At 37.5% G+C, this 23285-nt stretch overlaps 3 protein-coding genes and 1 long non-coding RNA gene across 5 annotated transcripts in view; 1 reads left to right on the top strand and 3 right to left on the bottom strand.

The window, feature by feature from the left end:
- The window catches only part of slc4a1a (solute carrier family 4 member 1a (Diego blood group)), an 18158-nt gene extending 15657 nt beyond the window's left edge, over window positions 1-2501 (bottom strand). Inside the window, exons 1-4 of one of the 2 annotated variants that reach the window (XM_079831398.1) lie at window positions 2302-2389; window positions 1082-1156; window positions 916-971; window positions 1-113 (exon numbers count right to left, since the gene is read on the bottom strand). The exon at window positions 1-113 is cut by the window's left edge and continues 129 nt beyond it. Coding sequence is in view for 1 of the 2 variants with exons in the window: in XM_079831397.1 (XP_079687523.1) it covers window positions 916-971; window positions 1082-1108 (83 nt within the window). In the remaining variant the exon portion in view is untranslated. Of the gene's footprint in view, window positions 114-915; window positions 972-1081; window positions 1157-2301 lie in introns of both variants that reach the window. The other variant, XM_079831397.1, reaches the window with a different exon arrangement.
- A 7089-nt stretch (window positions 2502-9590) lies between these two features.
- On the bottom strand, window positions 9591-13851 carry LOC307122541 (migration and invasion enhancer 1-like; the record flags this gene model as incomplete). The annotated part of the gene is made up of 6 exons (XM_079810573.1): window positions 9591-10362; window positions 10506-10582; window positions 12831-12917; window positions 13483-13501; window positions 13584-13602; window positions 13778-13851. The coding sequence occupies 6 exons, from the start codon at window positions 13849-13851 to the stop codon at window positions 10282-10284; spliced, it is 357 nt and encodes a 118-aa protein (XP_079666699.1). The 3' UTR covers window positions 9591-10281.
- A 3091-nt stretch (window positions 13852-16942) lies between these two features.
- LOC307129125 lies at window positions 16943-19307 on the top strand. Its single transcript, XR_013816852.1, has 5 exons — window positions 16943-17005; window positions 17264-17421; window positions 17820-17876; window positions 17987-18040; window positions 18787-19307. It is a non-coding gene; the product is annotated as an uncharacterized lncRNA (long non-coding RNA).
- A 614-nt stretch (window positions 19308-19921) lies between these two features.
- On the bottom strand, window positions 19922-22328 carry selenow2a (selenoprotein W, 2a). Its single transcript, XM_079828250.1, has 4 exons — window positions 22195-22328; window positions 21362-21459; window positions 21191-21267; window positions 19922-21084 (listed from the first exon to the last, which is right to left on the bottom strand). Exons 1-4 carry the CDS (start codon window positions 22221-22223, stop codon window positions 21001-21003), a joined length of 288 nt encoding a protein of 95 aa, XP_079684376.1. The 5' UTR covers window positions 22224-22328; the 3' UTR covers window positions 19922-21000.
- Window positions 22329-23285: the final 957 nt, after the last annotated feature.

The raw sequence follows: 23285 nt of genomic DNA, 5'->3' as shown, positions 1-23285 counted from the left end.
ACACACACCAGGGCAAAGAAGACCCGACTGTCACAGCTTCACACACTCACCAGATCTTATGCACCATAGGCCAGACTGAGCTCCATCGTCTTATAAAGCGACTCAAGCCATCCCTGATACAAGAAACATAAACCTCACTCTGTCTAGCCCTCGCACTGCCCTGGTCGGCCACAAGGGGGCGACATTTTACAACTTTACTCTCTGTAGTCCTAACGTGTAGTGTGCAGTCATTTTTGAGACAGGGCACAATTGTGCCACCCACATTTATCACTACCCATGAAATTCAATATGAAAGTCTAACAAATAATGAGAGATTTAAGTAATTAGTACATTTGAAGAGATTTTAAGATGATTTTACTAATGGCCAAGTAAGTAATGTAATGGACACTTTTTCTAATTAGCTTCTCTAATAATAAACAATTACAAATACATACATATAATAATAACTGACTGATGATTCATTTAAAAAAAAAAAAAAATACAATATTGTAAAAAAACAAAAACAAAACATATTTGTGATATATCACCCCATTGCATGATTGTTTTGATGACAATTATTTATTCTCAATATCGTAATGTGGAATATCTCATTCTCATTTTTTAAACCGAATGTATTTATACATCATGTTGTACTTCCTTTAAAAATGCTCATTTAAATATAAAAAATCAAAATGCCTGGATTCACTGCGACCATGACAGTTTAGAGATGTTAATCAACATAAAAATGTGACAAACCTTAATGGTCCTAAAAACAGGCTTCATTTCATTTGTGTTAACTATTTCTTCTAATATTTTTGTTCCATTGATTTTAACCTGGCCAGGACAGGATTTAGTGACGCAAATACAATGAAGCAGATGCAACTATATTTGCATTTCCATCAATGTGCGTTATACGTGTGTCCATGTGATACTCACAAAGTGAATGGAGATGGTAGAGGTGACTCACTGTCCTCATAGGACATGTCATTGTCCTATAGAGAGATGGAAAGAGAGAGTTTTACTACACTTTATGACATGCATACATGTAATAATCCATTGTACAATCCATCAACAACTTATTGTGCTGAGATTCTTTGCTCACCCCTTCAAAAGATACGGTTTCCATCATCCAGATCTTCTTTCTGTCCCAGAACTTTCAGAAAGTCTCACACATAACCTTCATTCACCCAGAGAAACAAAATAACACAGTCAGACTGTAAGACCTGCACACCTGCAATAGGCAGTGGTTATCGTTCATTCATGTATTCCCCCTTATTAAAGTGTTACCGTAGACAACATAAGAAATCCATTTCAACATACTGTTCTTGAGAACTACAATGGGTTTTAAACTCGTGCCTCATCCTCACTTTACTTCATTTACTGATTTTCAATAGGATAAATATAAATTATTAATTAAATTATAATGTTCTGTATGTCTTTGACTAGTTCTTTAAAAAAAAACGGAGGCTCACAGCACAAGGGCGTGTAAGAGCCACAAACGGACAATTATCTGAAGACTGAACTTTTATCGTGTGATAAGGACTCTTCTGTTCCTCATGGACAGAGACAGATAGAGCACAGCAGAGCGGTTTGAAGTATTGGTGCTTCAAAACCCTCTCAACTACTTCAACGATGAAGGTAGTAAACACAAATGCGATCCCCATTTTAAAATATAATCGGATTATCTTTACAACATTTATAGAACCTCCTGGGATTTGTGCTAAAATTGTGAGTGATAATAAACCCTAGTGAAGGGAGAAGAGAACATGTTTCCTTAAATCGTTTATTAGAATATTGGAGCTAATTGGTTAAATATGCCAATGTGACCCTCTAATTATATATTAATAAACAGAATTATACACTTTCCATTAAACAAAATACACAATAATGCACTAGTTTAAAGATGAATGCTTATTTCCAGTAAGATGAACATTTCTTCATCTTTAAATTTGTACAAATTTACAGTTTTAGCAACTCTTTTAAATATACAGCCTGGAAGAATTGGTTAAATTCAGTTATAAAACAAACAAGTCATACATTCACAGTCTACAGTTGTAAGAAGCCGAGTATGAAAGCTCATTTTCAGGCTCAGTCTTTTGAGATAGTTATAGCACTATAATTACTAGAGTCAATAAACAAAAAGTTTTATATTTCTTCCAGCAACACATGCAAAAAATCTGCACGGCTCTTAAAATTCCCTTTAGCAGGTGTCCCCGTCTTCACTGTCTCATTCTAGCCTACTTTTTTTTACCCACATTTGCACCCACTCAGACCTCAAAAACACATAATTTGACTGTTTAACAGAGCACAACACACCCTTACCTGAGCCCAGGTGGTCCTGGCGGGTCTGTGCTGGGTTTCCACGTCTACACTTTGAGCGCCTAACTCAAGACTGATCTCGGACCGATTCAAAAGGCATGGGTGGGGATGGAGGGGTAATGGAAAAAGAGAGAAATACGTAAAGTCACGTAGTGCGTGGCAACCTGAAAAGCGACAGTATGCGTAGAGCACCCAGGGGTGGGAAGGAGTGATAAGACCCCCATAATCAGAGAAATAGCCTTATCGATGGGGCCACCTTACAGAAGGAATACCCCAACCCTAATACCACTCCCAAAAACAGTCACTCTTGATCCAGTCCAAGAGAGAACATGAGAGAGAGTGAGAGTTTGAGGCCTATAGTTTAACAAGCATTGTACAAACTCAAATAGGCTATCCTAATGAATACTGCAACCTCATTTCACTGACTCACAATATGTGAATTTTGCACTTTACTGCTAGAAGCCAAGGTAAGAAGTTATCTGCAAAAAAACATAAATATAAAATATAAATAACCCAATGCACAAGCCTCTCCCAGAAAACTTAACCTGGACGATGGCCAAATTATGACACACTGAGAGAGAGAGAGAGAGAGAGAGAGAGAGAGAGAGAGAGAGATGTGGAGTTTTAATGTGGAGCTCATCACAAGCAAGGCACATTAATCATTAAAAAAGTATCTTGCCTTCTGACGTCAAGCTGTGTAGAGGTTAGGGATTCCCTTCACATCAGATAATGGTGGACACCCCTCTAAAGGTGGCTGGGGGGTGCTTGAAGGGGTTTACCCCTCCACGGCCCTCACATCAGTTTGACATGTCACCTTTTTTTCCACTGAGTCACGGAAACACTCCTGTCCCTTGAGCCAATGAGAGCATGTTTAAGTACTGGAAATAAATAAAATAAAGCAATAATTTGGGGTGTGTCCTTTGCTGATTAACTTTATTTCTAGAGTGATGATTCTGTGAACAGGACCCCATTACTTTCTGGGTTCGTCTAAATAATCCGTTCACATGTAATTTGATGAATTGTAAAAATAAGAAATTGGCTGATATTCCAATGAAAAACAACAATTTAATTTTTTTTTCTTTTGCATTACACCCTTAGCACAGCTAAATCGGTCAGATGATATGTGAAAACTGTTTAGTGTACTGCTAATTACACACACACACACACACACACATATTATATATATATATATATATATATATATATATATATACATATATACAACCCCAAATCAGAAAAAGTTGGGACAGTATGGAAAACGCAAAAAAAAAGAAAAAAAAGAAGTGATTCCTAAATTTACTTTAACTTGTATTTCATTGCAGACAATATGAACACAAAATATTTCATGTTTTGTCTGGTCAACTTCATGTCATTTGTAAATATGCATCCTTTCCTGTCATTCAGACCTGCAACACATTTAAAAAAAAGTTGGGACAGGAGCATTTAAGGCTAGTAATGAGATAAAATGGTTAAATAATGATGTGATTTGAAACAGGTGATATCAACAGGTGATTATAATTATGATTTGGTACAAAAGCAGCATCCAAGAAAGGTCTAATCCTTTAGGAGCAAAGATGGGCAGAGGATCGCCAGTTTGCCAACAAATACGTGAGAAAATTATTGAAATGTTTAAAAACAATGTTCCTCAAAGAAAGATAGGAAGAGATTTGGATATTTCACATTCAACAGTGCATAACATAATTAAAAGATTCAAGGAATCTGGAGGAATTTCAGTGCGTAAAGGACAAGGGCGCAAGCCTAAGCTGAACAACCGTGATCTCCGATCCCTCAGGCGGCACTGCATCAAGAATCGTCATTCATCTATAAGCGATATCACCACATGGGCTCAGGACTACTTTGGCAAACCTTTGTCAAGTACCACAATACGTAGTTACATCCACAAATGCAGTTAAAACTGTACTGTGCCAAAAGGAAGCCCTATGTTAACAGTGTCCAGAAGCGCCGTCGACTTCTCTGGGCTCGGAGGCATCTGGGATGGACCATCACACAGTGGAAACGTGTACTGTGGTCAGATGAATCAGTATTTCAGGTATTTTTTGGGAGGAATGGACGCCGTGCGCTCCGGACCAAAGAAGAAAAGGATCATCCAGACTGTTACCAGCAACAAGTCCAAAAGCCAGGGTCTGTCATGGTATGGGGTTGTGTCAGTGCCCTTGGCAAAGGTAACTTGCACTTCTGTGAAGGCACCATTAATGCTGAAAAGTACATAGAGATTTTGGAGCATAATATGCTGCCTTCAAGAAGACATCTTTTCCAGGGACGTCCATGCATATTTCAACAAGACAATGCAAAACCACATTCTGCACACATTACAAAGTCCTGGCTGCGGAGGAAGAGGGTACGGGTACTTGACTGGCCTGCCTGCAGTCCCGACCTGTCTCCAATAGAGAATGTGTTCAAAATGCGACAACGAAGACCCCGTACTGTTGCCCACCTTAAGACTTGTTTGCAGGAAGAATGGGACAAAATTACACCTGAAACACTTCATCACTTGGTGTCTTCAGTCCCTAAACGTCTTTAAAGTGTTATGAAAAGGAATGGCAACATTACAAAGTGGTAAATGCTTTACTGTCCCAACATTTTTTTAAATGTGTTGCAGGTCTGAATGACAGGAAAGGATGCATATTTACAAATGACATGAAGTTGACCAGACAAAACATGAAATATTTTTTGTTCATTTTGTCTGCAATGAAATACAAGTCAAAGTAAATTTAGAAATCACTAATTCTTTTTTTTTTTTTTTGCGTTTTCCATACTGTCCCAACTTTTTCTGATTTGGGGTTGTATATACATATATATATATACATACATGCATGCACTATATTGCCAAATGTATAAGGACACCCCTCCAAATAATTGAATTCAGGTGTTCCAATCACTGGTGTATAAAATCAAGCACTAGGCACACAGACTGCTTCTACAAACATTTGTGAAAGAATTGGTCACTCTTATGAGCTCAGTGAATTCAAGTGTGGTACAGTGATAGTTTGCCACCTGTGCAATTCATGATATTTCCTCACTACTAAATATTCCACGGTCAACTGTTAGTGGTCTTATAACAAAGTGGAAGCAATTTGGAACAACAGCAACTCAGCCACGAAGTGGTAGGCCACGTAAAATCACAGAGAGGGGTCAGCGCATGCTGAGGCGCACAGTGCGCAGATGTTGCCAAATTTCTGCAGAGTCAACAGCTACAGACCTCCAAACTTCATGTGGCCTTCAGATTAGCTCACGAACAGTGCGTAGAGAGCTTCATGAAATGGGCTTCCATGGCCAAGCAGCTGCACCCAAGCCTTACATCACCAAGTGCAATGCAAAGCGTTGGATGCAGTGGTGTAAAGCACGCCGCCACTGGACTCTAGAGCAGTGGAAACGTGTTCTCTGGAGTGACCAATCACACTTCTCTGTCTGGCAATCCGATGGACGAGTCTCGGTTTGATGGTTGCTAGGAGAACGCAACTTGCCTGACTGCATTGTGCCAAGTGTAAAGTTTGGTGGAGGGAGGATTATAGTATGCAGTTGTTTTTCAGGGGTTGGGCTTGGCCCCTTAGCTCCAGTGAAAGGAACTCTTAATGCTTCAGCATCCCAAGACATTTTGGACAATTTCATGCTCCGAACTTTATGGGAACAGTTTGGGAATGGCCCCTTCCTGATCCAACATGACAAGGTTTGTTTGGTGTGGAAGAACTTGACTGGCCTGCACAGAGTCCTGACCTCAACACGATAGAACACCTTTGGAATGAATTAGAGCGGAGACTGCGAGCCAAGCCTTCTCGTCCGATATCAGTGCCTGACCTCACAAATACGCTTCTAGAAGAATGGTCATATATTCCAATAAACACACTCCTAAACCTTGTGGATTTTTTTTTAAATAGTTTTAATGGCATTTTAATTAATCTTTCAAATGTTTATGCAGTTTTTGAGAATGCAAATTTTGTCTTTATTCCTCACTTTCTGTTCAAGCCTGTTATTCTGTGATATTTCCTCCCTTTAAACAACGACATTTAAAAATAAAAATAATGACATTTAATCTTTCTGACATCAGAAATGTTTTTGATCACATGGTTTAAACAGACTTACATTACAATAACATACCCCTCATCATGCTCAATATTTCAGCTCTGTTATAAGAGAAAATAAATCACAGTGATCCGTATTTCTGATCCGTTTTTACACATTTTTTTCCCTTTGGCATAAAGTACAAAAGTATAGATTTTCAATAAAATGTATTAAATTACAATGTGTGATTTATTAGTTAAAATGAATGAATTTGTGGGAAAACTATTGAACGTTGGTGATTATAGCCCTTGTACATCGGGCCTGAGGTGAACACGGCTGGAAAAATGATGAAAAATGAAGAAATAACCCTACTGATATGCAAAAAAGAAATGGGACCGTTTCCTGCAAATGACTCAACATCCACACACCCAAGACCCTTTACCACTGCACTCACATTTACACAAGCTTTCAGACACAAACATGCAATTTATACACAATACATATGAACAACTAAAATTCATTTTAAATATCTTATGACAAAACAATAACTTATGTGACTGACTGTAATACATTACCTGAAACATGGAGATACCGGTTGCCCAGTGCTCAAGGGTCTTTGGCTGCCATTAGAAAGTTTGAAGTTTCAATCCCAAGTGACATAGATGGAGAAAGCAGAGCACTTCTGACAACTTCTTGGATCATTGTGCCCTCGGGCAAGGTAGGTTGCTCTAATACACCGCTCCTGGAAAAAGCCTTCCTGCAGAGTTTAGCTCTAACCCTAATTAAACACATCTCAACCAGCTAATAAAGGTCTTCAAGATTGCTAGAAACCTCCAGGCAGGTTGGAGCAGAACTTTGCAGAAAGGTGGCGCTTCGCGAGCAGGATTGGACAGGTCTGTCCCTGCAATTATGGGTCCATAAATGTCCATGGGGAGGAATACACACCTTTATGACAGGTGCTTTCGAGCACCTTTACACTGTGGACATCAGGCAACGATTACAGACAACACATAACTGATGTCAGCATTCATGTGGCTAGAGACCTTTCAGGAGTACATGAGTAATTAATGCTCAGTCCTGCAGTTATGAGACCTATTAAGGGATGGAATAACAGCATAGGAGCATCACATGACCTGTGAACAACAGTAACTGAAGCCAAGCGCCCTGTTTTATGATTACTGAGTCAGTCTGAAGAGACTGAGAGGGAGTTTTCTTTATAGAGTGTGCGAATGCTAAGGAGGTTTTTGTGACTCGTACTAGTAGTTTTTAGTATTAGACACTAAAACAAAAGCTGACGTTTTCTATTTGTCAGTTACTGAATAAAGCTGTTTAGCATGATTATGAATATTTGCTCTACCAACAGTGTTGGGGAAAGTTACTTTGAAAAGTAAGGCATTGCAATATTGCGTTACTCCCTTAAAAAGTAACTAATTGAGTTACTTAATTACTTTTTAAGAAAAGTAATGCGTTACGTTACTTTTGCGTTACTTTTTCTCACCTGGGCTGGGCTTGTTTTTGTTTATAACAAAAAAGTTTACAATATTTTTGTGCAACGGTAAAGACCTCTTCATACCAAAATTGAAATAATAAGCCCCAGGCCGAGGTAAAAATGCTAATTCACTCATGAACAGTAGAGGGCGCAGCTCTGCTGTGCTGCCATTCTGGATAATGGTAGAATAGGATGCAGGAGAAAAAGGTTTTACCAATAAAAACAAAAAATCTAGTAATTTTCATCATCAAAGGTCAGCAGCAAGACATTGGTAAATTAAATATAAAGGTAGATTATGCATAAAAATAGTTGTTTTATTTAACATGTAATTATTGGAGGTTTGCATAGTTCTCTGATTTAGCATTTGACTGATTTTAATCATTTTGAGGAGTACTGAATCTTTATTGTGCAAGTGAGATAAATAAATGCTCACATTTAGTCTGAAACTAATAACCCTCATGTTTACACACAAGTAACGCCTCTGCACTTATTTTTATCAACATGGGGGCAAGAGAGCTGTCAGTAAAATTTATGTGAAAAAGTAACTTGCGTTACTTTTTTGAAAAAGTAACTCAGATATGTTGTTGTAAATTTGAACAGTAATGCGTCACTTTACTAGTTACTTGGAAAAAGTAATATTATTACGTAACTCAAGTTACTTGTAATGTGTTACCCCCAACACTGTCTACCAATGATTCAATTTGATTAAAGACTACAGTTATTTGTACACAAATGTAACTGAAACAATTTAACCAACACAATTTTGTAAATATATAGTAAATATAGTCAAATCTTGATACATCAACAAGTTCAACTTTTGCCTTTTGAATGAGAAACGTATGCATACTAAATTCAACATTATTAGAGTAATTATAATCATTAATTAAATTATCATAGTCAGAGGTATTGCTATTCAGTATTCTTGCCCTTGAGAGTATCTCTGCTCTTCACAATAACAGCAATGAGCCTTACACTGACGTGTTTGTAAGATATTATTACCCAGCGTTCATGCTATACTGCACATTATATTCTACAGCACGTGTGTGAATGTGTAGGTGTGTCTCTTCTACAGTCTCTGGCGTTTTATGATAAAACACATTAGCTTGACTGTTCTGTGATAACCACACACACAAACTATGACCGGCAGCTTTAAGGGCGTTTACAGAATTTTCATTTTGAAAATTACAGTGTGGCGTTGGAAACTCCCCTCTCTACATTTTCCTCATATTATCTTTGCCTCAATAAGCATGTAAGCACCATTACATTTGACACTTTGGTATAATGAAATGTTGGTGTCAGAGCCCTATTTGTGTTTTATCTTACAAAAGCAGAAATGTGTTATCTTGAAATTAATTTATCTCAATTTAAACCTTAATATTTTTTGGTTTAATGCACAATTTTCATAGTATTTTCACACTATTTTCACACTACACACCTTGTGAAATACTTAATTGCTGGTAAAAAAACAAAAACGTTATTTGCAAGTAGTTAAGAAATCTTCATTATAAATAGCTCCATTTAAACAGTAAAAAAAAGTGTCAAAAAATAATATGATAGCAAATATACTGAACACAGTTGCAATGAGAAATGCCCTCTACTGCTGGTGAAAAATGTTTACAACCTCAAGTATTCACTGCTGCACTAAGAATGCACCATAATCAATGATTACTTTTATAAAATGTACTAATTTCACTAGCCTAAAGCAAAGAGAGTTATATTTTAGGTAGCTTATATGTGACAAACCTCAACTCATTTCAAAAACATCTGCAAATATTTTCTGAAACTATTTATTTATTTATACATTACATGGACCACAGAAATCATTTTATGAATCTAAAAATGATGAGCCAATTACATTTGAGCCATACCGAAAAAAATTCTTTATGATTTTGGTATAAACTAAACTAAACTTAAATTGCTGTTTATCCAATTAAATTTTTTTAACATTCCTAAGTTATTAGAAATAAGTCAAACAAAAAAGCCCATGCAATAAAGACAAAATATGGGATTTACAGTGTGAAGTACTCTAAAGACACCCCCTCCCAAATTATTAAGCAATCTTACCAGTCGCTATAGAGTTCATTCTAATAACATTCTCTTAGATATTCTCAATAAATTTAAGTAACGTTGTAGGTATAAGAATAAGACTAGACATGCACAATATCTCATGATAAATATCTCTGAATAAAAAGGATTATTCTGGCTGTCAAATGGAAAGAAAAACAAAGTTGAGTAACTTTTCTTCACCATCTTCTTTATTACTCTACTTCAGTTTATAGTTTTCTGGACTGAAGCCTCATACCATAACTTTTCAACTTTGAGCTACGGCAATCATTTACGTCCAAAAAAACTATAGAGTCATAAAGGAGACAAGTGAAGATTTTCAATACAAATGAACCATTTTCTGCATTAGACCAATAAGATCATCATGTGGATCGGATGGAGGATGATAATGAGGATCAGAGGTCAAAGCATTAGAGGATGATGCACTGTTTCTGGTTTCTGGTGATCTTTTCAGGCTTTCCATCCTTAGCCTTAACAATGGCCTCCATAATCTGCAGGAATTGGACAAGGGAAAATTAGGAGAAGTAAAAGAACACAACTCTTAAATATGTAGACTAACTTGACTGAGTTTATTTTTCATTATCTTAAAATCTTTGTGCTGAACTTCTGGACAAAATTGATCATTAATGCTTACATCCTCATTATAAGGGAAACCGCCTGTTTCTAACTTTGAGAAGACCAGATGTTCATTGATCTCTATCTCATAGCTTCCTACAGGGAAGAGGAAAGAGAGAGTATGTTAAAAATATATTGGTGATGGACACAGGTGACACTGTTACTGTTAACTCCACAAACTTTCATCTATGCTTTAGAGAAACATAAATATACCAAAATGTATTTGAAATACATTTATTTTATGCAAAGTATACTACAAATACATATTTATGTACTTAATATAAATACCCAGCAATTGTACTGTTGGTATACTAAATTGTTATACTTAAAGCCTGCTAAATTGGAACAACTAATTTTTTACATAATGCACTTTACAGAAGTAGTGCTGAGGTCCAACTAAAGATATACTTCAGTATATTTGATTGTGCTATAGATTATTTTAAAAATATTATTATAAAAAAAAATTGATTGTGCTAAAGAGGAACTATTGGAAGAATACGTTGGGTACACTTTAAATATCTTGCATTTAAAAGACTGATATTATACATTAATCACTATACTTACTAACAGCGACATTAAAGCACATTTTAGGCCTAATTTTAAGAAATGTGCTTTGTGCAATAAAGAAGTACTCCAAATAAATTTTAATTATTATATGTATATCATGTAAGTCTCAAGCGATATGTCAGTAGTCTAAATGTTCATGGATTTGTAGTAGGCCTATACTTAAAAAATAAACATTTTAAATACATTTTGGTATATGTTGTTTTCACTAGGGTTATTAATGGGGAATTTAAGGTTTTAAACGGATAGTTCATCCAAAAATGAAAATTCTGTAATTTACTTGCCCTCAACTTGTTTCAAACCTGTATGAATTTCTTTCTTTTGCTGAACACAAAAGAAGATATATTGAAGAATGTAGGCAACCAAACAGTTGATGAGCACCATTCTTCTATACTTCTATAGTTGGGGGGATAGTAGGCTACCATGGAAGTCAATGGGGTCCGGTTACCCATTTTCTTCAAAATATGTTCTTTTGTGTTCAACACAAGAAATGCATGTAGGTTTGGGACAACTTGAGAGTGAGTAAATGACAGAATTTTGGGTGTAATTTTGTAAACTAAACGTTTTCAGTTGAATTATTAGTGGAAATTATGAATAGGATATATGTGGACAGTCAGAAGGATATGGAAGGATATTGTCTTTAACTAAAGACAATTTTCTGTGGGGACAGACAATAAAGCTTTAGATTTGAAACTTATGGGTAGCGATATTCAATTTTAAATGTATTATGCAAAACGGCAGTGCAATATATAAAATGGCAATGTAGTTCTGTATTTAAATGTACATTTTCCATACCAACTGTGCAACGTTTGGAGCAAAATGCTAATTCAAATTCAATAATATAAATTACATCTATTCCCTACGCTAGTTTAAACATATGATTTAAACATGTATTTTAACATTTTATGCGTTGCAAAAAAAGTTTTACAGAAAGGTTTAGATATGTTTAACATGTTCAAGCAAATTGTAGCAAAATGATAATATAAATGTTATTTTTCTCAATTGCATTTACACAGTTAAGACACTTGCGATTGCATTTTCATTAAATGTCGTGAATTGAATAGCAAAATTCAATGTGGAATTGAAAAAGCAATCCGAGTCGATCAAATCTCCGCCCCGCCCTGTCAATCATCGCATTAAGGCTGGGCCAGGTTTTGGAAACATGGCAAAGATTGGTCTAAACCTATAATTTAAATATTTTTCTAATATGAATAATAATAATAGACAGGCTATTATTACTATTAGGCCTATTATTAGTCTTTGGCTATTAACACTGACAGATGAAGTGGAGCAAGAACAGAGAAATGTCAATGTTCCTGGTGCAGGTACAGGTACAGGTGCGTTCTCTGCAAGAACTTCTACTAAATATGGTTCTAATAACAAACTGGTTCTATCACTGACAGACGTCCACAATCTTGCTCCACTTCATCTGCCAGTAAGTAGCCTATCTGTTATTAATAGCCAAAGGCTAATAATATGCCTAATAATAATAATAATAATAATAATAATAGCCTATTATTAATATAAAAAAAACTCTGATATTTAAACCCGCCATGTTTACCTGTCCCCGCCATGATGCAAAGATAGCGGGACATTTAATGAAAATGCAATTCTTAACTGTGAGTACAATGCAATTAAGAAAAATAACATTTAAATTATCGTTTTGCTACGCTCTTTGCTTGAACATGTTATCTAATCCTTTTAATTTTGCAACTTATTGAATATCGCTACCCATACGCTTTCGCAGTAGGATAGAAGGACAATGTGTAGGCTACTCGACCTCTCTTTCCCACGAAGCCAGACACCTCTGCATCAGGAAACTTCGCGCTGATGTCTCGCTTCAGCTTCTGGAAGCGACGCGCGTAGCCTCATGCGCCGCTGGTGGGGTAGAGAAAAGTTATTTAATACTCGTTTAAAATATGCGCAGTCATTGCGTGTGTAACCGGTTGCTATACACGATCTCTTAAACCGGTTTCTCCACACCGTACGATAACAAAACCAGCAGAACCGGTCCTGAACAATTCATTCGCTGCCCGATTGGTTCTTGAGTGAACAGCTCAATGACTCATTGTAATTATGTAAATACATTTTAATCATTATTTAATAATAAACTATTTGGTTTTAACCTTTTTCATGAATCAAACACGATTATTAAAGTAGCCTACCAAAGAAAACAGAAGAAAACAAAGTATGTTTTGTAGAAAACAAAATATAAAATTTTGGAGCATATGTAGAAGCAAAGCTGGTGATGTCAGGGACCACGCGATGAGGTAAACAATCGCTGGATCGGTTTTTGAACCAATTCTTTAAACAAACCGTTCAAAAGAACCGATTCGCCGTAAATATTTGTAGGCTAAATGCAAATCAAGAGTAAGCTTACCAGTATTCGACTTTTATCTTCACCGCCATGATTTCTGTCTTTAGATTCTGACCTGTGAAGGTTAAAGACGGCTGATTGTTGAGGGAGACCGAAAACAACACCCGCACTCTTCCCCACTGGAGACACCTGTCAGGATGACTACGCCCTGCTCACCTCCACCTGTTTGACACGCCTACAGAGTATCACAATAACTGCTCATCATCACGGTCAAAAAGAATGAAACTCTTTAACCTTTCAAAATAAATGTCGATAGGTGCATGAAATGCTTTTTTTTTTTTTTTTTTTTTTAAGAGTAGCCTACACTAAACACTTAAGTACTGCTGAAAAAAAAATCTCAAACCACTAACCGGGTTTGCAGACTGAAAGCCAGCGTTCTGATGGTTTGCAAGCTGATCATCCAGCCTGACCAGGTGAAGCCCATTGCAGCAGTGGTGCAGCAGGGAATGTAAAATTAAGCATGTTACAAAGTTTACATTTAGATTTAATATGTATTTTAATATACAATTAATTGTTTTTTTAAACCAACAAAGTTAAATAAGCATGACACCAGCAGAAACTCCCACCCCACTGCACTACATTAAATTAGATTTGATTTATAACCTTAGGGTGCTTTCACATTTGGTTCGATTGCCTGGACCGAGCCTGAGTTCGATTGCTCCCCCCTCCCCCTGCTGGACTGTGTTCATATTATTTGAGTCCAAAGCGCAGCTGTTTACCCCGTTGCTTTGTAATGACTGCGAACGAGAAGGTGGCAAAATGCATAGCGTTGCTCACCTCACTTTTATATTTTTGTTTTAGAAACGTTGGTTTTGTTACCAAAGTTTCAGTACGTAATGCCGCTTGCGTCTATCTGCCGGGAATGTACTGCAAATGCTCTAAAGAATGCTGAAGACGAGCAGAGATGAGATCTACAGCTCTCTGCTCGCATTACGTCAGTCACGCTGGTCAGGAAAATGAGTGCAACACACACACACATTTATCAAATCATACGTCATTAATAGCCGTTCACTTCCGCGATTTAGTACGATTGCGTTCCCCATCAGCAGCGAACCGAACCCCAGACCACCTTTTCAAGCGGACTCGGGTACGGTTCGGGGGTCCGCACCAAAAGTGCTAATGTGAAAGCACCCGAAAGGGAGACAGATACACTACGAATTCCTGGATGCAATTTCCTATTTCAGTTAATTTAAATTAACACTTTCTTCTTCTACTATTGTTTAAAATCTTTGTGAGAGAGATGAATGTGGAATGTGTAACACTAAATGTTATGTAAAAAGTAAAAGGTACAGGCACAATCAGACAACACAAGAGCCTAAATAATTTCGTGCAAAATAGTGCAAGTATATAGCCTGGATGCCAGCCGAACTTAGCCCCGCCCACAACATTTTTACTCGGGCAGTTCGGTCTGGAATTGATCGGTAGAGAAGTAATTATGCCCGAACAGAAACTGTTCGGACCAATGAAATTGTCAGGGCGGGCTTTAGACGAAGATGGACAGATGATAAACAGTAACGTAATCATCCACGTCATCAAAAGCCGCTTGGGTTGAGTTTGTTCTAATCCTAAACGGAGAACTTGTTCGTATATGCATTCACCTTTAAGGCCTGTTCACACCGGGACGATTTTCGCACGCGTTTATCGCCGACGTTTAACGCCTCGGGACTAAACAATGGGCGCCAATGTGAGTGTTCACACCGACGCGCAAAACGCCAGGCGTAAAAGCGTCATTTTTAAAAAAACGCCTCGGGTTCGTTTTTTTATTTTGACGCGGCGCGTAAAAAACTGTCCGACCAATGAGATCGGCGCTTTTGTTCACGTGCCTGGAGCTGCTGAAGTGACAGTAAAACACGACTTGGTGGCGCTCAAGCACAAAACGGTCTTGCCGAGCACACATTGATACGACGAAGAAGTAGTAAGTAGACAAAGAAGAAGATGAATTGCTAATGCTGCTTGCCAGTTAGCAAAAAGTGTGTGAATGGTTTTGTCCATATACATAATATGTCTATGGTTTTGGCAAGCACGTAAATACTGTCTCTCTTCTCCTTCTGTGTGACAAGCGAGTGTCAGAGGCTTAAAGTGCCGCAGCACCATCTTGTGTACCGGGAGCGCATCGACTGAATGTGCACGTTCACTCGGCGCAGCGCCAGTGAAAATCGCTTGGGTGTGAACACTCAAGACGCGCCGAAAAACGGCACGAAAAACGCTGGCGATAAGCGCGCGCGATATTCGTCCCGGTGTGTACAGGCCTTTACTATTTCTCTCAGAAATGATGATCGTGTTGGTAAGTACTCTGTGTATCCTTAAATTATTTTTTTTACAACACCGGCAAAGATCGTACACTCATCTTGTTCTTCTAACGTTAAGGCCTGTTCACACCGGGACGATTTTCGCACGCGTTTATCGCCGACGTTTAACGCCTCGGGACTAAACAATGGGCGCCAATATGAGTGTTCACACCGACGCGCAAAACGCCAGGCGTAAAAGCGTCATTTTAAAAAAAACGCCTCGGGTTCATTTTTTTATTTTGACGCGGCGCGTAAAAAACTGTCCGACCAATGAGATCGGCGCTTTTGTTCACGTGCCTGGAGCTGCTGAAGTGACAGTAAAACACGACTTGGTGGCGCTCAAGCACAAAACGGTCTTGCCGAGCACACATTGATACGACGAAGAAGTAGTAAGTAGACAAAGAAGAAGCTGAACTGCTAATGCTGCTTGCCAGTTAGCAAAAAGTGTGTGAATGGTTTTGTCCATATACATAATATGTCTATGGTTTTGGCAAGCACGTAAATACTGTCTCTCTTCTCCTTCTGTGTGACAAGCGAGTGTCAGAGGCTTAAAGTGCCGCAGCACCATCTTGTGTACCGGGAGCGCATCGACTGAATGTGCACGTTCACTCGGCGCAGCGCCAGTGAAAATCGCTTGGGTGTGAACACTCAAGACGCGCCGAAAAACGGCACGAAAAACGCTGGCGATAAGCGTGCGCGATATTCGTCCCGGTGTGTACAGGCCTTTAGGCTACTTATTCCAACGTGCGTGCAGACAGGGTTGCCAAGTTTTTACAACAAAACCCGCCCAATTGCTAACGTTCCTCAAAACTAGCCAAAAACAAGCCCAATAGCTTTCCAGGGTGGGTTCTCCGGGAAAAAAAAGGCATTTGGGGGGTAAAATATGTGTTATTTTGGCAGGGCTGGCAGCTAAAAATCGCATTCCTGGGTCTGTATATCACATAATTGGGGTCGCTTCAACCCGCGGACATGGCAACACAGTGCAGTTGAGTTCTGTTGACATTTGACAACTAACGTTGTGCGTCGCTCCGTTGCTCTGATTGGTTGTAGGTCTATCCAATTGAGATCTTTCCTGGTTCGGTTGAAACACGCCCCATAATCACAGCCCAACGGAGCGGTCTCAGACAATAATAACCAACTGCAGAACCGCAGAACCTATATACGTCACTCACAACAGTCTGAGAGCAACAGCGCCACGCCACAGTGACGTCACTCACAACAATCTGAGGACCGGAAGTGGGCGGAGTTAACGAAAACTAAACAATCGGCATGGCGGAAAAAGAGAATACGGTAAACAGTTGTTTTTGTGTTGTGGTTTTAATCTATCAAGTTTATTTGTGTTGTGTATTTGATCCATAGTTGTTGTATTAACACTTTATACAGCACGTGGCTCTAATCTTTTTTCTCTAATCTGTTGATATGGTCTTGCTTTAAGTTACATATTTATTGTTTGTGATTTTACTTTGTTGTTGGCGCTGTATTTTTTATTTAATTACCTTTTCTGATACTGACCAATGTGTTTTATGTGGATTTTTTTCGAATTTATAGAGGCACATTACGATGTGGAGAGGCTCAGCTTTACTTCATTTTAATCAATGCAAGACATTCTGCAACAGTTTTCACTGCCCAGTGTTTTTAAACTGACCAGATGGCACTAGTTGAATGCACACCTTCAAATTCACTTCAAAAAGCAGCTGTCCATGAAGGTATGAATGTTTTGAGTGGCAAGAAATAGTATTTATTTGTTATCCCTTTAGAATTAGTTGGTTTTCTGCATGATTTGCTCAAAAATGTCATCTCATCTTCAAAGTTTCAAGTAGATATATTTATATATAAGCACAATGTGCTTAAGCTAACAAAATACAAACAATATTTCATGTGTCTGAATATGTCCTATTAAAATCAAATCAAATACACAACCAAACATCTGATATGAATTGCCAAATATAGATATTGTTCATTTGGATGACGTTCTGAAAGTTTCTTTTATATTCTGAATTTGCAGTAAGTGGTCATTTTTGCTTGAGAACAATGAAACTTGTCTCTCTTGTACAATTTTTTATGGTTACATTATATATAATATTTCTGTTTGATTATGTTGCAGTAAATTGACAAGCAGACTCACCCCAGCACAGGACAATGGAAGCTGATCAAAAACAAGGTTAGTTTTAAAAGGCTCTCATAAAGACATAAGCTACTTATACAGATAGTGTGTTGTTATATCTGTCACATCTTTTCCAGGAATAACTTAATAATGTTCTATTGTTTTAGACTGTTCCACAACAGTTGGTCGGCTCTATTGACTGTGGGATATTCATGTTAATAGTAAGAAATTTTTTTAAAAATAAGAGCTTCTCTTCATTAGGATGAAAAACATGAGGGCTTTTCACACTTGAAATAGTAAACCCCGGGTAAACAGAATCCTGGGTTATCTTGTTTCACACTGATCATCATTTACCTAAGATGAACAATTAATCCTGGGTATTCATACACTGCCGTTCCACACTGTACTGTACTAAGCCATAGGATAACATCCTTATTTGCAGTTTCACTGATTGGACGAACACTGCACACAATATGTTTACATAAATGCTCAAGCTTTGCATGTCCTCGTATTACAAGTTTATCCTGAATGGACATTTCAGACTATAAAATAATTAAAATGGTCTCTTCTTCACTGCAATTGTTGCGTTTTCTGTCAGCATTTGACGTTTTTCCTCTCCAACGGTGAATTTATTATTTATATAGAATGCACAGTGTTTCAGTGACTGTCCAAAGCACGTAAATATAAAAGTGTGAAATGTTACTTTACCCAGGGTTAAAAGTGTGTTTAGAACGACGATAAGCACAGTGTGAAAGCTTGCCTTTGATTTCTGTATACATTTTGAACTGAAAATGGTTAATTAATTTGATTTGTGACAGGGTATGATTTGTCACAAATATAGACATGAGGAAAATTGAATTTCAAAACTTTTTTACAAACTATTATACATGCTACATCCTTCAACACACGAGATTGTTAAAAAACTTCCAACATTTCATCCCATTTTTTGTACCCTTCTCTCATGAAGGAGCCACGGATCACAGAAGACCTCTGCACTGCAGGCGAACTACCAAACGTTTTCAGAGGTTTCGTGGAGGAGCCGTGCTTTCTGAAATTGAAAGAGGAAGACCAGGAAAAAGCCCTTCAACTTTCACAGGCTGAAATGGTTGACCAACAACTTGCCAAAGAGCCTTTAGTATTTTTTAAGTGTTTGGACTAAAGGAGTCTCAGAATTAATTGTATATTTATGGAGATTTCATTTGATTTAATTTGTCATGTACCTGCTGTGCAATAACTTTGAACCTAGTTCAATATATTCTCTTTGGTCTGATTGTGTATTTTTTTAAAGCAAACCCCAGCTAGTATATGATGCCTTTGGGGAAGTAAATAATTTGTGTGTTGTTTTAGGATTTGATTAATCTGAATCTGCTTGAATTATGCATTCCAGTGTAGAATTGTGTAATGTGTATTATGTACTATGAAAAAAGGTTCATTCTGAAATGCTTGAGTAAAAAATATTTTGTCATATAAATAAATGTTCAAATGCTCAATCTTTGTTTTCATTTTTAGTGTTTTAAGCTTTATGTTCAATTGATCTAATATAATCTTTAAAGACATAATATAAATAGAAACTTTTTACTTTAAAAATCCTTAACAAAACGTTGCAATGGGGTTTATATATATATATATATATATAAACTTACATTATATATATATTAATTTACATTACATATATAACTTGCGTTATAAATATATTCAATGTGTAATGTGTGTATTTTTATGATTTAACTATGTACTATTAATGAAAAGTGAGTATATCTATCTATCTATATCTCTACAATTAGAACGTATTAATAAAATACTTGACATTATTAACATGGTTTGAAACTTGGGTTTGAAACGCTCCAATGTATGCGAAGATAAATCAGCTCCGCCCACTTCCGGCATGAGACCGTGGTGTGGTGCTGTTGCTCTCAGACGGTTGTGAGTGACGTCACTGTGGCGTGGTGCTGTTGCTCTCAGACTGTTGTGAGTGACGTATATGGTTCTGCGGTTCTGCAGTTGGTCGTGTCTCGTCTCAGACTCATATTCTGACTAGAATTGAGTATGACGACGTCAGGCTAGCAAGTATAGCAACCATCAAACACAATTGGGAGTCAAAACAGGATGAGATCTCATTTTATTAATCAACCGGAGGCTACTACATGTGTAGTGGGTCATAAACATGGTGTTCAGTAGTTTCTAAAACAATGCAGTCATCATGCGGCAGTGTCTGCAGGTCATATAAATGCCCTTAAACTAGCCATTTGGTTTGATTTGAAGATAATGAAATCTGTAACTACATTAATAATAATAATTAAAAAAAAAAAAAACTACTGCGCAAAAAGCTTGCAATCACCTGAGCTTTTACAACAAGACAAATTAGTCTAATATACTGTATACACCCTACAATACAATCAAGTACTCACCATAATTAAATTAATTTGAGATCTCTTCACGCTGATATGGGATGTTAGACATAAAGAAACACTTGCAAAATTACAATTTATGCACTCAGACACACCCAAAAATGTGGGTGACCCAAGTTATAGGCATTCCCTTATCACAGCAATTGTTTTTAGTACATTAGCATCTCATTACGCAATTGTAACCCCAAAATAAAAATAAAAAGCAGATGAACAGTGACTCTAGTAGGCAAAATGGCTTCAACAAAAAAAAAAAAAAAAGTATAGTTCACCCAAAAATTAAAACCGCATTTTTTCCAAATCTGTATGAGTTTCTTTCTTCTGCTGAACACAGAGGATGATATTTTGAAGAATGGTGGTAACCAAACAGTTGATGGTAGCCATTGACTTCCATGTTTCATTCATACAGGTTTGGAACAACATAAGGGAGAGTAAATGACAGTTAAAATTTGTGTGTCAACTATCCGTTTAACCCTTCCATTGGCCTCCTCCTCACCGTCCCCCCATCACACTCCTCCTGCTTTAAGGATGCACAGACTGCAGGCATCATATCACAACTTTTCATTTTGGAGTTACGATAATCATTTACGTCCAGCAACCACACAGGAGGAGTGAAGAGAAGGGGACATTTAAGGATCCTGCACCAAAACACTCTCTCTAGATGCTTATACTTTGCTTTTAAAACAGAACCGTTCAAAATCTTAACATTTTAGACTTCTCCAGGGAGTGATTTAGCAGTCTTGAGGGCCAAAAGTGAAGAGTTAAGAGGTCAAACTTTAGAGGATGACACAAGGAGGCTGGCTCTTGGTGATCTTCTCCACCGGCTGGCCCTCGTAGGCTCTTTGGATAGCACCCATAATCTTGTGGATGAGATAAAGGAGAGATGCAAGCACACATATGACAAACCATTCACTTTTTACAGGTTAAAACGTTATCAGCCTGCCCAGAGACGAGATATTTACTCACATCATCCTCATAGGGGAAGCCACTGGTTTCCAGCTTTGAGAAAATCAGTTTTCCATTGATCTCAATCTCAAAGCTCCCTGCAAAAGAGAAACAGAAGGGCTGATGATATTTGCTGACGATCATGTATATTTTTGCATAAATGGAAATTGTGATGTCAAATCTGCAACGTACCTTGGCGGCCGACAAAGCCACTCACATCCGCATCAGTGAACTCAGCAGTGACGACCCGCTTGAGCTCCTGATAGCGGGGCTCGTACCCTCATCCACCACTGCAACACAAAAGAGTGAAGAGATGCAGTATTCTGACTGCATTTATGCTTCTCAACATACGCTTGGCAGAGTAACTAGTGTAAGAATAGTTTATAGTTATAAAATAGTCCATAACCATTACTGTGACCACTCACTGCAGATAGTAATCGAGCTCATACTGTACTAGACTTTCATCATAATTCAGTTATTGTGCGTCATATCTGTGTTGTCAACCATATAAAATGTAACGTTACTTCTTCCAAAATGCAGTCACAAATTGTGGCACATTAATATGTTAAGCAATAAAGAAGATAATGTTTGTCCAAATCAATAGTTAAAGTTACTCTAATATAGTATTTTCAGTGGACCATGAGTCGCTTGAGAGTCTGGATGGGGGTCCATTAATCTGTACCTCTTTCTTATGCGGTTTATATCATACTTTCTGCAGTAATTCTGGTATAATCTCATACAACACGAAACATCTTAAACCTCAGATTTTTAAACCACTTCTCTACAAAACTATCAATATATTATACATTTTGAAAAACAGCGGTGTTAAAATATGATGCATGATAACATTTAGCCATAGATGCACAAAGGAGACGGAGATCACGAAGAGTGTTTTGATAATAACACATAGCAGAGCTGGTTAATCTACCACATTTCTGAAGATCTTTTACCAAAGTAGAGAAAGGGGGTTTGTAAATCACAAATTTTAGATCATTTATAAATACATCTGTTGCGAAAACACTCACCAGTATTCAACTTTTATTTGCACAACCATTTCTGCCTAGCTGCGTCACTGCGTGCTCTATGCTATTGTTCTTCCGCATCTGTGACTGAGCTTATATGAAACCAAACCTCTCACGCCCCCTATCAGCTGGAAGAGGCACTTTTGACCACAGCGGCACAGCAGAAACGTGTCGTTGAATAGCCACAAGATGTCAGCAAACATGAACCCTTTTAATCCCAAAATCTTCTGTGAGTGTGCCCGTGTTTTTTTGCTTCTTGTATAGCCTAATAACTCAACAATTACACGTGCTAAGACTAAACCAGGATTAGGCCTTAGTTCAATTAGGACATTTAAGTTTTTATAAACAGGCTACCTGGGACAAATAAAAACAACATTACTGGTGTGCATCCTGAGAAAAAACAATGGCATTGACATATTTTAAGATTCCAGTGTAAGTTGCTTTCAGTTAAAACAGCTCAAACATGAAGTTTGGGAATTGGGTTAGTTCACCCAAAAATGAAAATAATGTAATTTATTCCTCACCCTCATGTCGTTCCACACCCGTAAGACCTCCGTTCATCTTCAGAATACAAATTAAGATATTTTTGTTGAAATCCAATGGCTCAGTGAGGCCTCCATAGAGAGCAAAGTAATTTACACTCTCAAGATTCATTAATGTACTAAAACATATTTAAATCAGTTCATGTGAATATACAGTGGTTCAATATTAATATTATAAAGCGACGAGAATATTTTTGGTGCGCCAAAAAAAACAACTAAATAACGACTTATAGTGATAACCGATTTTTTAAACACTGCTTCATGAAGCCTCGGAGTGTATCGAATCAGCGAGTCGAATTATGATTCGGATCGTGTGTCAAACCGCCAAACTGCTGAAATCACGTGACTTTGGCGCTCCGAACCACTGAATCGACTCACTGATTCGTTATTTAGTTTTTTTTGGCGCACCAAAAATGTTATCGTCATTTTATAATATTAATATTGAACCACTGTACTCACATGGACTGATTTAAATATGTTTTTAGTACATTAATGGATCTTGAGAGTGTAAATTGCTTTGCTCCCTATGAAGGCCTCACTGAGCCTTCAGAT

The sequence above is a fragment of the Gobio gobio genome, assembly GCF_949357685.1.
Source record: "Gobio gobio genome assembly, chromosome: 1".
NCBI lineage: Eukaryota > Metazoa > Chordata > Actinopteri > Cypriniformes > Gobionidae > Gobio > Gobio gobio.
Note: the sequence above shows the minus strand (reverse complement) of the source record. Positions and strands in the feature narration are given on the sequence as shown.